Raw genomic sequence first — 13,084 nt, 5'->3', positions numbered from 1 at the left:
GCAGCCCCCGCCGGCTGCGGGGGGCTGGGGTGGGGGGTGTGGGTCTCGTCTTCCCCGTGGCCGGCACCAGGTTTGTCAGCCGGCGCTGAGCCGTCCCCCGAGCGATTTCTGCAGTCCCTAGGCAAACGGCGTGTGCTTCGTGTGCCCGTTACACCCGTGCCCGGTCAGGGCTGCCGACGTTGAGAGACAGGTTGGGGATTTTAAAAGGCAGCTGTGAGCATGCAGGGGCAGAAAACACGGACGTTGTTCCTGGGTGAGATGGGGTTACTGATGTCCCTGCAATCTCTTAGCATCACCTGTGGCGGTACTATTTTGAACTGATACTGGCGCTCTGCCCGGGTCTGATTTAAAACAAGGTGTCTGTGCCTTAGGCTGCTTGAGTTGGAAACTGGCGTTTGCAGTGTGGGTAGCAAGCTTGTGAATGCTGCAAGTCTTTCAATAGGGGATATTAACTGAATGTTAAAAAAGTAAATCTCCGGTAACTAACAAAGGTGCTGATTTTTTTTGATGAGGAAAAAGGTTGAAAGATTTTAAAAGAAATCAGAAAGATTTGACGTTTCTTATGGTTCGGTATCAATACAATTGTGACTTCTTCCTTGAACAGTCTGATTCACTGAGGTTAATCTGAGAAATCTGATCTGCAGGCAGAGAGTATTTCTTAGATTTTTTTTATTTTTTTTTTTTTTCCTCTCTCCATGTGGTAAGACTACGCAGAGGTCATGAAAGAATCAAGCCAAGACCAAGTTCTGGTCTGTCAGTTGCGGAATTAAGTATGAGAAATGTTGTGACCGGAGGTTAAGGGTGTTTTGCTGCCGTTGCAATGCAATTTAAAAGGGGAAGGGATGATGAAACACTTGTAAAAGAAATTGGCTTAAACACAGCTGTGCCATTTCCTTCCTTTCTATTCTGGACTTCATACTAACAACAGATTTCATGCATGCACTGTGACGCGTTCTTGGCCGTGGAGTTCTACAGGGACAGCTTATTAGTCCACAGCCTAGGTCTCTTCCATGTTTTACTCCAGGTCCTTTACTTTCCTTATCTCGGCACTCTTCTGAATTTCTTTCTCCTTGCAAAAATGAAGGAAAACATTTGTGTTTTGGCTTAGATGGGTGGGTAATATCTGTGTGTTAGGAAGCATTTTGGGGGTATTGCATTATAAAGGCAATTTCATAGAGTCAATTCTTGATGTTTTTATCCTGGGCTGATGCTGACATTCTGGTTCAAAGTATTGCTTGTGTTGTTAGGGTTTTGGTTTGCTCCAGAACCTTCTATATGTTTTTTGGGGTTTTTTTCTTCCCTAATAGAATTTGCATGCTTCTAAAACATAAGGGTTGGTTACAGAGCTCCCTAACTGGTATTTCTATTTCTAGAGTCATCTGTTACATGATTCAAATTGTACCCAGCTGAGTATCACTGGAGGACTGAAATCTTTTGGCCTTCAGGCCGCTTCTAGGCCATATATCACTGTGACGGTCCCAAAAGTTTAATCTGCTGTTTACAGTTAAAAACAGCAATATCGGTTCCTGGGCAGAACTGTGCACAAAGTTGTGTATCGTGATGGGCCATTCCCTGGAACTTGTAGTTGTGTCCATCCGGATCTCAAAGCCGTATCTCAAAAGGTGGGAGTAGTAAATAGTATGTAACAGTCAGGAAAATCACTAGACAAATAGGCTTTGTCATCGGAGATACTTCTTTCCTGTGATGGTTGACTGGGACCTTAGTCCTGTGCAAGCAGGACTGGAGTTTGTTTTGACTTTGCCTGTTGAGTTTCTATTCTTTTATAGTAAATGAGGCTTCTCTTTCTTAGCAGCAGCAAAGAGAGGAGTATCTAAAATTAACCTTTTAGACATTGTAAAATAGATGCATATTCTGTAGCAGTAATTCAAAGGCAGCTAGGTTTTGCTTGGACGAAAACTTAGTAATCATGTCGGAGGAAACACATAATTGTGTGGTGCTGATCAGGATGAGGTATCTGTTTTTAAGGTTACAGCACTTCGAACAGGAACTTTGCACTGAAAAATACTTCTCCTTGCAGGCAGTTCCAAGGCTGCATCTTTGCACTGGACAGGTGAGCGAGCTGTCAGTGTCCTCTTGCTGGGTCTCCTTCCTGCAGCCTACCTGTATCCTGGACCAGCCATGGACTATTCACTGGCTGCAGCCCTCACTCTCCATGGCCACTGGTAAGCACAATAGGTCCCTCAGAATTAAGAGTAAAGTCTGATAGTCAAGATGACTCCAAGCCTTTGGTCTTAAATCTGGTCTTACTCTCCAACTTATGACAGTCCTGATCTTTGGCAAGACTAGTTGAACCTTGGTCTTCCTTTCTCACCCTGTTCTTTCAGTCAGAAGGCAGGGTACATATTACTATTAAAGAATCCGTAAACATTCTCTAGTGTTCTTTTAAACAGTGTCTTACCTTAGGAGGTCTTCCTTGCCACTGGCTGTGTAGAATCTTGGATGTTTTTATCTTGCAGAAGAATCAGTGTCGTGTGAACAGAGGGAACAGAAACAGGACAGATCTATATAAAACAAGTTGTTCTAAGGTTCTGTGCTGTGGGCTGGCTTTGTACATCTCAGTGGTGATGAGATTCTGCATAATAAAGAGTACATAGCAAATATTCCACTAAAGAAGCTGAGACCTTGATCTTTATTTTCTTGATTCCTGGGAAATGGATGCTTGCTTGTGGTGGTGTTCTTAAGTTTACTTCTGTTGTGCTCTTTAATGTGAGTAGGCTAGATGAGTCTAGTTAGGAGTGCATCCAGCTGTATGGTTGGCCTAACTGGCAGTATTTACATTCTTGAGGTGATACCCGTCTATAATTCCTTGTCAGAGGGATAAAGCAGATAAGCAACATCATGGTACTTTGGGATGCCAGGTTTTCTTAAATCTCAGTTTTGCCCTTACAAAGTTGTACAAGGGATTCTTGCACTTTCCTCAGTGTGACTGGAACCTTCCTGCCAAAGCCCTCAAATCTAGTACAGAATTAATCTGAAATGTGTCTCATCCTTGAACATACTTGGCAGAGCTCTTTCAAATGTAAAATACATAAAGCTAAGTTTGCCTGCCTTTGGAGCATTTAGTTGTTTGGTATGCACATGTTGGCGCCTTACTAGATGTGACCATGTGGGGAAATTCCAGGCAATGGAACAGATTGTTGCAGGTTGATGTGTTGAAATGGGTTCTCTGGACAACATTTTGTGTCGATGCACATACATTTGATTCTTTAGTGAATGTGTCTTGCTGATAGAAGTGTCAGGACTGTTTGTACTAGAAATCCCTTTTCCATAAACAGACTTCCCCTGTGAGAAAAATGTCTTGCTGCTTGCATGCAGCTCTGCTGGCAACTTAGGTCAGAATGAATTCCTCCCCCACTTGTGTGGGTTTTTTGTTCTCTCTTTAGCTGGAAAGTTTCTCCAATATTAAACTCTTACATCACAAAACATTGTCTTAAAAACCTAAAGGTGTTCTTAGGTAGAAAAATTCTCCTCTTGTACTTTCATAGGCATTCAGTGCTAGAATATCTTCAAAAGAAAAAAAGATCATTTGCTTGCCATAAACATTAATTTGATTGACGTAACAGCTCAGATAATCCCTCTAGTAGCTGATCAGTAACTGCAAAGGAATATTGCGTATGTTTTTGAGGGCTTTTCACTCACCTTTTGCTGCGTTTTTCCTTAGGAAATCTTGCCCTAAAATATGTGGGAAATAGCACTTCAGATATTTAGGTGGTTATGGCCCAGTCACTAATCTGTTAATAGACTTACTCAAGATACCTGAAGCCATGTTTGTCTTGTACAATTTTTTCTGGCATGCAATAAAGATTTCTCTGCCCGGTGAAGCTGCTGTGTTGTGAGCTAGATTATGCGTGTACCACACATCAGCTATTTCTCACAAATTCCCTTCCTTGTTCTCAGGGCCACTGGTCTTTTCCCATGAGGACTTCATGTGAACTGATTAGTGTGTTGTAAAGTCACACACCCATTTTTCTGGGAAGTCTTAGTGTGACTCAGTCTTATTGTGCCATGCAAAGAAAAGATCTTATGAAAATCCCTTACCAGGCACTACAGTTGGAGGGCAGCCTGTGATTCCCAAGCTGAGTATGCCATATTTATCTGCACTTTGGAAGGCTCAAAGTGTGGGTAAGTGCTGCTTGCACTCCTGACCTTATTCCACTGTCCAGTTGCAAAAAATAGCTGTAATAGTTTGAGAGTAGTTGCCTTTCAGTCTGCTTCCATGTTCTGCTTCTCTTCTGTGTATCCAGGGGTTCCTTGCACCCCTTTTCTCGCTTTTGACATCTTTATGATATTAGCACCCCATCTAAGTGAAAGTGAGCTCAGTGTTTGCTTGCAGTGGTGCCTGCTGCAGTACTTTGAGCCTTGCTAGGTCACTAGTGTGTCTTAATTTGTGGGACACAGGTCCTTCAGCTTCAGGCTAGACTAAGGCAAAATCCTAGGAAGGAAATTGTTGCATTAAGTATGGTTCTCTTTTCTACCAAGTTGACATCTGTCAGTGCAGAAAGCAAATACAATTGTACTTTCGGGAAGAGAACTACCACACTAGTTTAATAGCATCCTCTGTCTTACTCTTGCTGGATAGTTTAAATCTAGACAGGAGTTTGCTTCTAGCCTGACAGGTGTAGAAAAAACACCCCAGAGTATGCCATTTTTTGGTTGCCACTATTTTCTAATCTAAATACACATCGTGGAGTCTATTGTGCATTTGTGACAGTGGCTGGTCCCAGAGCCACACACCTTTCTGTTCAAGCAGGAAGGATGTTTCCTTTGTTACTTTTCTTCAGTCCTTGGAAGTCAGTTAAGCTGCCCACTGTTTCTTGGAGGCAGATTCTACAGATTCTATTGTTTCAAAGAGCTGTGCTCAACACTTTGTTTCCTCAGTACTATTAAGAAAACTCTGAGCCAATATGTATATTTTTTAATAGAATATGTGGAATGTGGTTCTGTTTTGTTCTTATATAGATGCATCTTCTTTTTGAGTGGGAACTGGGCATTTTTTAGGAAAGGTTGATGATAGAGGGTAAAAAAAAAGTATGTGTTTGAGCCATCTTAGTAGAATGCTCACATAAACTGGGTGGATTTCAGTAAGGAATGCCCTTCCCTGATTTAATCCTTTTTCTCCCTCTTATTCTGTAGGGGTCTTGGACAGGTTATAACTGACTACGTCCATGGAGATATACCCATTAAACTGGCCAATACAGGTCTGTATGTACTGTCGGCCGTTACCTTTGCTGGCCTCTGCTACTTCAATTACTATGATGTTGGTATCTGCAAGGCTGTTGCCATGCTGTGGAGCCTCTAAGATGCGACTTAGGCCCTGACAAACACGATTGTTCGCTGCTGCCTCTGCTTCATCATATTTTTACCGATGTGTTTAATTGAAAACAGATGAATAACCAAGGGTCCATAGTATGTACGCATTGCAGCGAGTTCAGAGCTAGCCTTCTAGAAATTAATATCCAACAGCAGTAAAAATGTTAGAAAAGAGAAAGTAGATTTAAAGTGGATAATGTCCAGCTGAGAGTGTGTTGATTTAAGCTGCGCTGTAAACTGGGAGGAAGTAATTACATCAACGACAGACTGACTGAAGGTAACTTTCCTTGTAATGACAGCTTTAATGAGTGTTTTTCTGAAATAACTGTTGGTTTCCTATTTTGTAAAACAAACTTGACTTGCGGAAAATTGAACTGTTAGTTCTGACATCACAACAACTGAACTGTATGTAAGCACACCCTGTAACTCATTGGACCCTGAGAGTTAATGCAGAAAAGGGAATACTTTTTTCTTAATCCATACAATAAAGAATTTACAGAAATTGTATGTGTGTGCTTCTGAATGGTTTTTACTACTTTTGGGTTACTTAAAATATTTTCTCTGCAGATAGTTTTTATTTTCTAAAATCAAATTCAAATACTAACTCATACTGTTATGTTACTGTTTATACTGTTACTCTGCATTGCTTCATTTAGTTCTATAAAACAAAAAATATTTTTATGAATATGTATTGTCCTTAATACTTAAAGAGGTGACTTAGCCTTAACTGAGTACAAGAGTAAGGTCCGTTAGAAAATACAGCAATAATTGACTTGGAGGAAAAGGCTTTTGCAGATTAATTTTAGGAGCCATACATGGTATATGGCTTTCTTAGTTTCCCTGGTACCTGTATGTTCATCTGCAACATCTGTTTTTGGCTTGTTTTCTGAATAAATACTGGTGCACGTTTTCCTGTGTGACTGAAAAGACAACACACCTACCCTTTCTGACATGGCTTGACATGAGACCGGGGCAACATTCTTTTCTATGGCTTTAGGTTTTAGAGCATTTGAGGGGGGGAAAGGAGGTTCTGGTTGTCTGAGTTTCATAGTAGTAAGGAGTGGTTAACTGCTTCCACATTCTAATGGTACTTCTGTGGTACTGTTGATAGTAAGAGGAAGAGAATTGTATGTTACCCTCAGTCTGATTATGCAATAAACAGAATAAGTTGCTGTTTGAATTCTACAAGACTTTCTGATCATCTTTCATTTTTTTAAAAATCTGGATTGGAATTTTTATTTATTTACTTATTCACATAACCATGGGAAATACCACGTAGCAGGCCACTTCTGTTTTGTTAATCTTGTGGTCAGAAATGAGATGGTTGCTTTTGTCTGATGTGGTCCGATTTAGATATCAATGTAACAGTCGTTATTTTTGTCATAGTGAAGAAGCCCCCCCAGCAAATTCTTCCTAAGTGATAGTGCACTCAGTGGTGGCTGTACCTGATTCTAAATTACTGGTTTCTTACTGCCTCTAGGTGCTCCTGTAGCAGCTAGATACGTGAAATGGCAGGGGCAGCAGAACATGAAAAGCGGAGACAGTCAGGGGTTATCCCAGCAGTTTCATGACTCTGTGCTCTTTTAAAGCCCCTGAAATTATAATTTGGTTTGGGTTTTACCAAAATGAGTGTTGAGGCTTATCACTTCTGCAAGTTTGAGGGTTTTCCTCCATTTCATGACAGGTAAGAGGCTTTCCTGTTTTCTCTGATTACTTCTGCCTGTATGGGGTATGACAATTGTACCAGTTCCTCTGCCTGACAAGTTGAAGACCCAGGACCCCAGCTGCAACCAATGTTCAGGTTATCACTTCCTGGAGTTGGAACAGAAGAGGAAAACCAACACTTGTATGTAGAAGAAAATAATAATAATAATAATATATGCTGTATTATTTTCCTCAATATTCAGAATGCATTACATTAATTTTGGCCTTGGTGAAATCCAGTGCTTGCTCAGCTCTGAATGTGAAATGGAGTTCACAGCCTGACCTGACTGTATGCTGTGTTTTCACCTACAGAGTATGGTCGTTATGGGAGCCAGACATATCTACATTTGTTCCAAATTGCTAGGACAAATGTGTTGCGTTTCATCTCTAACCTACAATTTACTGTTAACTTTTTTAAACCTTTACATAAAAGCATAATTCATTTTTTGCTTGGGCCCTCTGAGGACAAACAGCTTTACTAGAACTTCAGTTGTTCATTCAAAGCAAAGATTTCCAGTAAGTTAAAAATCGTCTTTTGTTTCTACTTCAGCTCAAGGTGAGAATGTCACTGTGTAACTGAGATTAAGATAATCTTAATGCAAAAAAGTAATCTCAAAGTGTTTATTGGACAGGTGCATCATCTGTTTATGAAATCTGTTATTTTAAGCGTTTTTCTCTCCCTCCCCAAAATAGATCTACTTCATCTATGAGACACCTAATTCAAAAGTTGTTTGATGAGCAGGCAATAAAGACTTTAGGGATCAAACTATACCAGACTACATAGGTATGCAAATTTGTGTTTCATCATTGTGCAATTATCTTCCCTTCTATCTGACTGGAATACATTCTTCTGCTGCTTTTTGCCAAGAATTTTAATTTATTTCCCTTTGTAAGATGCTAGTTTTTGTGGTGACATATAGTAGCTGAAAACATAAAACTGACTTGCATTAGACAAAGAAAGAATAAGGTTTCTTTTATAAAAAGCCAAAATGTATTTTAAAACTGTTGAAGTACATCATAGATTCTGACTGAAGTCAGAAACTTATCTTCGTGGTTTCATCCACTTCATCTTCTCTTGACAGTTTCTTTAGAATTAATTTTCTTAAGCAGCCTTCTTCCTCAAAGGCCAAGAACATTCCTCGTTCTAGTGAGTATTCAAACTTGAATGCTCTGGAGCTACAAGATGTAAATGTCTTTTTGAAAAAGATTACATTACTTTCACCAGGAATTTCTTTGGGAACTTCTCCCTCCTGAAGAAGAAAAAGGAAATGGGGTTAGTCCCAGCTCAAGACCTGAGCAGCTTTGTTTCAGCTCGCACGTTTGAATTCTTTATTTTGCCTGCTGCTTACATATACATAAGGTATGGAAAGCAGGTACTTACCCTAAATCGAACTATCATTTTTCCACATTCTTTCTCGCAACACATGTAATAACTTTTATCTTCTACCTGGACGCTGAATGCAACAGGCATCCCTGCTAGAGGTGTGGTAGTTTTGTAATAGTGAATGTTGAAGTGCATTCCATTGCCTAAATATAAATAGGTTATTATTAGTAGTTGGCTCAGGAGAGAGCTGCAACAACTTAACCACATGATGTCTTACCTTTTCACTGTCAACTTTTCCTGACAGGAGAGCCAGGACTCTGATTTTTGTGACTACTGGTAGCACATATTTGACGTCTGCAATCATTCAAATAACCAAGATTTTGAATTTGCAAGAAAGCATGTGAAGTTAGCAGTTAGTATGGGCAGAATGTTCAAATCCTTTTACATGCATGCATAAAGTGAGAATTGGATTTGTAAATAGTCATCTGTAAATCAGATTATATCTGCATATATGCGGTCTGTAAATAAATATGTTCAACAAACATAGTTCTGAATTAATTGCAGAGCGCCCCCCCCCAAAAAGCCAAAACCATTGTTAACTATGCCTGTAAGAAAAAAAGTAAGATCTTTTAGTGCTAAACACTAATCCAGGAATCTAATCCATTACCAATGCACAAGACGCAAAATTTAATCTCTCAGTTAAACTTAATTTGTAAGAATTAAGCTAAAGTCTTTACTCTCTGTCTTATCGTTTAGAGTCGGTGATTACAAAGAACAAAAGCACATCTAGAATAAAGAAACGGTGTAATGGTTATAGTATACATTTGAAAAATGAGGTACCAGATTTCATCTCCTGATCTGTCACATCTTCAAAAGCTGCCATGTTTAAATCTGGTCGAACCACAAGCAGCTGGCTATTTACATTTCGAAGGACTCGGTGGAGAATTTTTTCCTTACAAAAGGCATCACATTCCAGCCCTATAGAAATATTAAGCAAAGAGGGTCAATATTTTAGCTGTAATCTCAGATCTTAACTGTTTGCTACAGGCTTAATCTTGTCATTAAGAATACCAGGTGAAATAAGTTCTTAGAATGGCAATCGCAAACAAAATGGAGGACATGTCATTCTTTCCACCTCTGTCTTGTAGCAACCCAAGCAAGACAGGGATTTCCCCAAATACAGTAGTCTGTATATATAAGCAGGAGAAGCTACTGTATCTGTTAATGAGAGTTCAGAAGCAACAGTTCTCTCTTTTGCCTAACAATTAAAATTGCATTTAAAGGTCCTTCTGTTAGGGAAGCCACCACCCTGTACCTTAGGAGGAAATAAAGCAACGTCAACTTCAGAAGGAGGTGAGCTGTAGCTTTCTTTTACAGTAGCTGTTACCAGTTTGAAAACTGATTCTCTAAGGCACACAAAGCATTTGTGGGTTAGTAAGCATGAGCAGGTTAGTTCAGGTAAAATTGATAATGAAGTCAATAAATGATGAGCTTTCAGCTTACCATCATCGTCTTGGTTCCAAGTGAGCAATGAAAAAAAGGAAAGAAAAAACAATGTTAAGCTCTGCCCCTAGAAAAGAAACCACTTTCTACCCAGTTTTGTTCTGCAAGATTGGAAGCCAGCCAGCCACCTACGCATTTCCAGTTGTACTCCCCAGCATCACTAACTCACCAAGCTGAGTTGTTCTAACTACAGAGTGTGTTTTGTGAGCATAACAAACTCAACAGAATGATGAAACCGCCAGTCATTTGAGAACTGGAGTTACCACCAAACTGAGAGGCATGCAAAATGTTTTAGGGTTACTTAAGGGTGAGCAGTTCATGTGAGTTTAAGCCTATAACCAAGGAATAAATGGCATGCAATTTTTTTTTTATCAGCACCTTTATTCTAAGTGAGCAAATGGACAAGAAACAGTCATTACAAATTGCTTCTAAAGAAGAGACTGTTTTCTAACTAATTCTATCCTATAAGGTTGGAAGTTATCCAGTTATTCCAAGTCCAAACCCACAGTATTCCAACTCTTCTGAGCGTACTTTAGGGGAATATATTTTATGAAGCAATCTTCCACTGACTCAGATAGTTGGCTCACACTACTTCAAACTGAAGCTTACGGAAAAATTAGGTGAAATCAGACTGCTAAGGGAGTTGGTTTTAAGCAGTACTCAAACAAAAACAGTTATTAAATGCTTCAAGTGTTCAGCAATACTATGGTACTGAGCTGTTCACACACTGGGACAGCTGTCTCAAGCTCAGACTTTTCGCAGTGAACGCCCTGGCTCCATAATCTAAAAATTATCGTTCTGCTAAGTGGGTGGGGGTTGTAACTGCTTTGAGGATTGCTCAAGTAACACGAGAGGAAGAAAAACAGGATTCCACAAGACCAGGGATGCCAGCCCAAGGAAAGTATTGAATTGTGTATTAGCTGTTGATCTTCTACGCAGAAATAAGACAGAGTGTGTCTCTTTCAGCAGTGGGTAGTAATTACCTGCAAAATAGAGGCAGAAATTTTTTCCAAGTTGTACTGCACACACAAGAATCTCTTCACCACTCATCTTCACTCTGCCAAAAACACACAGAGAGGATTCAGAGTTAAGAACAATGCTTCTTACTCCATAAAGCAAGGGAGTTCTTGGGCTGGTTATTCTTCTAGTGCAGAATACTATAGTAGGGCCGGCAGGTTTCACTATCTGATGAAAACCTGCTTTTTAAAATAATTGATCTTCTCCTCTGTTGCCTTTTATAAATACTTAACATAGGGCATCCTTCAAGTTCTGTTATTCTGTAAAACTTTTCATTGACTTACATGATTTACAGGAATAAATAACAACTTATTACCATTTTCTCTTTCTATGAGAATGCTAATTAGTAGCTCCATGAACATACTTCATCAAATTAATTCTCTTCTCTTGGGCCTGCAAAAATTATCTTACTAGAATTTGATTTTCCTTTTCTAATTCTCAAATAGGGAAGTGACTAAGACTGGGTTAAGCACCCTGTTACTGGCTATTAAGCCATAAAGGTTATATTAAGTCTACACAGACTGACCTTTCTGGCTTCCCTTATAAAAGACAGAACTTCCAAAATACCCCAAACTTAGTCCATCTTTGACTGCCCTTTGGTAAGACCTGTATCTTCTGCCTCTTGAGCTGGAATTTGGGATGTAGTTTATTTTGCAGTAGCAGTGATTTCCTTATGGTGTTTTAACTTTATTTTAACTCAGGTTGAATGATGAGCTGGATTCCACAGCTGTTCTCTTTCAAGAGTGGCACAGAGAAAAGTGAAGAAGAAAAGGTACCTTTCCCTTAGGAATAACAACAGTCATTTTACAAAAAAAAAAAAAAAAAAAAAAAAAAAAATAAACTGAACTAATCATTAAGGACCAAACAGCTTCTGCAGCTGAGAGGTTCCAGCCCCTGTTGTACACACTTCAGGGTTAATTTAGAACTAGTCCAGAGCTGCATTCTACTTCTAATGTCAATACACAACCCCCTCCAAGAACTCCAGAAAAATAATTGGCTAGGACTTGAACTGCAAAGCCTAATGTTTCCGTCATTTTACTGCTGTTGGGATGGTTGCCATCGGAAGGAATAATCTAAGACATGAGCACTAAAATATTTTTATTTTAAAACTGATGATGATATCCTCTTCAAAATTAAAATAGCATCTCCTACCTTAAAGAAAAGTGAGAATAAGAAAAAAGGGAATTATAATACGACAAAGAAAGATGTGGCAAAGAATTTCATTCTTTCTCTTCTCTGGTGGTAGACAGTTTTAAAATGTCCTCTTCTATGCCACTATTTCTGTGAAATGCAGGTTCTCATTTTCCTTCCTGTTTCACTTTGGTCTCTATCTTAGTAAGGGGTTTGTTCATTTTCCTAAAACGCTTTCTGTGTATGAATGTTCTTACCTGTTTTATCTACGTTTCTAGAAATAAAGGCATTTTACTTGCCAAAAATAACAACTAGCTACTTTACTATCTGCAAGATCTGATTTGCTTGGCTTTGTGACTAGTGTAAAATTTTTGGCCAGATGCACAAAGTAACGTGCACAGTGACATTCATCATCACTGCCTCTAACCTTTATGAGCCCAGCATCCGTATGGAGCCTTCAGCCTGGAGCTATGTGCCTAGCCTCTGAATACAATAAATGGGAAGAGACAGGCACAGCAGAATGCACAAAAACGTGTTAAACAGACAGCATCAAACAAACAAAGCCAACAACAGTGAATGTAAAAACACCAAAGTCACTTTTTGTAAGTAGACTAGAGCATGAAGTGCTTCATTCAAACCTACCAACTCCTGTCAAGGCATTCTTTCGCCTTGCACTAGCCACAGAAATAATAAATGTAATAAATGTGTTAAAGCTAGGTGAACAATGGGAAGAACTGGCTCTTGCACTGTGATTGCATTGTGCAGTCAAAACATTTGGCTTACTTCCAAGGCTCTTTTTCACTACTTGGAAAGGCTTACTATACAAAATAACTGAGCAATGCCAACTTAAGTAAATAAGCGCACACATCAACCTTAGGGATTGGGGCATCACAGTGATTTCCTTGTCCCTCTAGCAAAACACTTTGAGGAATATATTTGAGAGTGATTTTTTTCTCATCCCGTTTTTTGTATGGACTATAGTTCTAGCTGGTCTGTGCAAAAGAGACACACAGGTTTATAGCAGAGGACTGCATCTTTGTTTCCAAACATGCATACCCCAGCTTTTGAAACCAA

General features: G+C 39.4%; 2 protein-coding genes across 2 annotated transcripts; one reads left to right on the top strand and one right to left on the bottom strand.

The window, feature by feature from the left end:
• The first annotated feature begins 7 nt into the window (after positions 1-7).
• SDHD (succinate dehydrogenase complex subunit D) lies at positions 8-5,833 on the top strand. The gene is made up of 3 exons (XM_035893917.1): positions 8-1,001; positions 2,039-2,183; positions 5,155-5,833. Exons 1-3 carry the CDS (start codon positions 938-940, stop codon positions 5,318-5,320), a joined length of 375 nt encoding a protein of 124 aa, XP_035749810.1. The 5' UTR covers positions 8-937; the 3' UTR covers positions 5,321-5,833.
• Positions 5,834-6,568: 735 nt separating this feature from the next.
• IL18 (interleukin 18) lies at positions 6,569-11,026 on the bottom strand. Its single transcript, XM_009638407.2, has 5 exons — positions 10,846-11,026; positions 9,863-9,871; positions 9,200-9,337; positions 8,417-8,562; positions 6,569-8,285 (listed from the first exon to the last, which is right to left on the bottom strand). Exons 1-5 carry the CDS (start codon positions 10,910-10,912, stop codon positions 8,070-8,072), a joined length of 576 nt encoding a protein of 191 aa, XP_009636702.1. The 5' UTR covers positions 10,913-11,026; the 3' UTR covers positions 6,569-8,069.
• Positions 11,027-13,084: the final 2,058 nt, after the last annotated feature.

Source organism: Egretta garzetta, unplaced genomic scaffold (assembly GCF_000687185.1).
Source record: "Egretta garzetta isolate BGI_Z169 unplaced genomic scaffold, ASM68718v1 scaffold365, whole genome shotgun sequence".
In the NCBI taxonomy this organism is placed as follows: domain Eukaryota; kingdom Metazoa; phylum Chordata; class Aves; order Pelecaniformes; family Ardeidae; genus Egretta; species Egretta garzetta.
The sequence above is the reverse complement of the archived record's forward strand: the minus strand, read 5'-3'. Positions and strand labels throughout refer to the sequence as shown.

Coding starts and splice junctions, on each gene's coding strand:
- SDHD (XM_035893917.1), top strand. CDS start 938: ATGCACTGTGACGCGTTCTTGGCCGTGGAGTTCTACAGGGACAGCTTA. Junction 1,002..2,038: donor CTTATTAGTCCACAGCCTAG/GTCTCTTCCATG, acceptor TTCTCCTTGCAG/GCAGTTCCAAGGCTGCATCT. Junction 2,184..5,154: donor CTCACTCTCCATGGCCACTG/GTAAGCACAATA, acceptor CTTATTCTGTAG/GGGTCTTGGACAGGTTATAA.
- IL18 (XM_009638407.2), bottom strand. CDS start 10,912: ATGAGTGGTGAAGAGATTCTTGTGTGTGCAGTACAACTTGGAAAAAAT. Junction 8,563..9,199: donor AGATCAGGAGATGAAATCTG/GTACCTCATTTT, acceptor ATTTATATTTAG/GCAATGGAATGCACTTCAAC. Junction 8,286..8,416: donor AAATGATAGTTCGATTTAGG/GTAAGTACCTGC, acceptor TTTCTTCTTCAG/GAGGGAGAAGTTCCCAAAGA.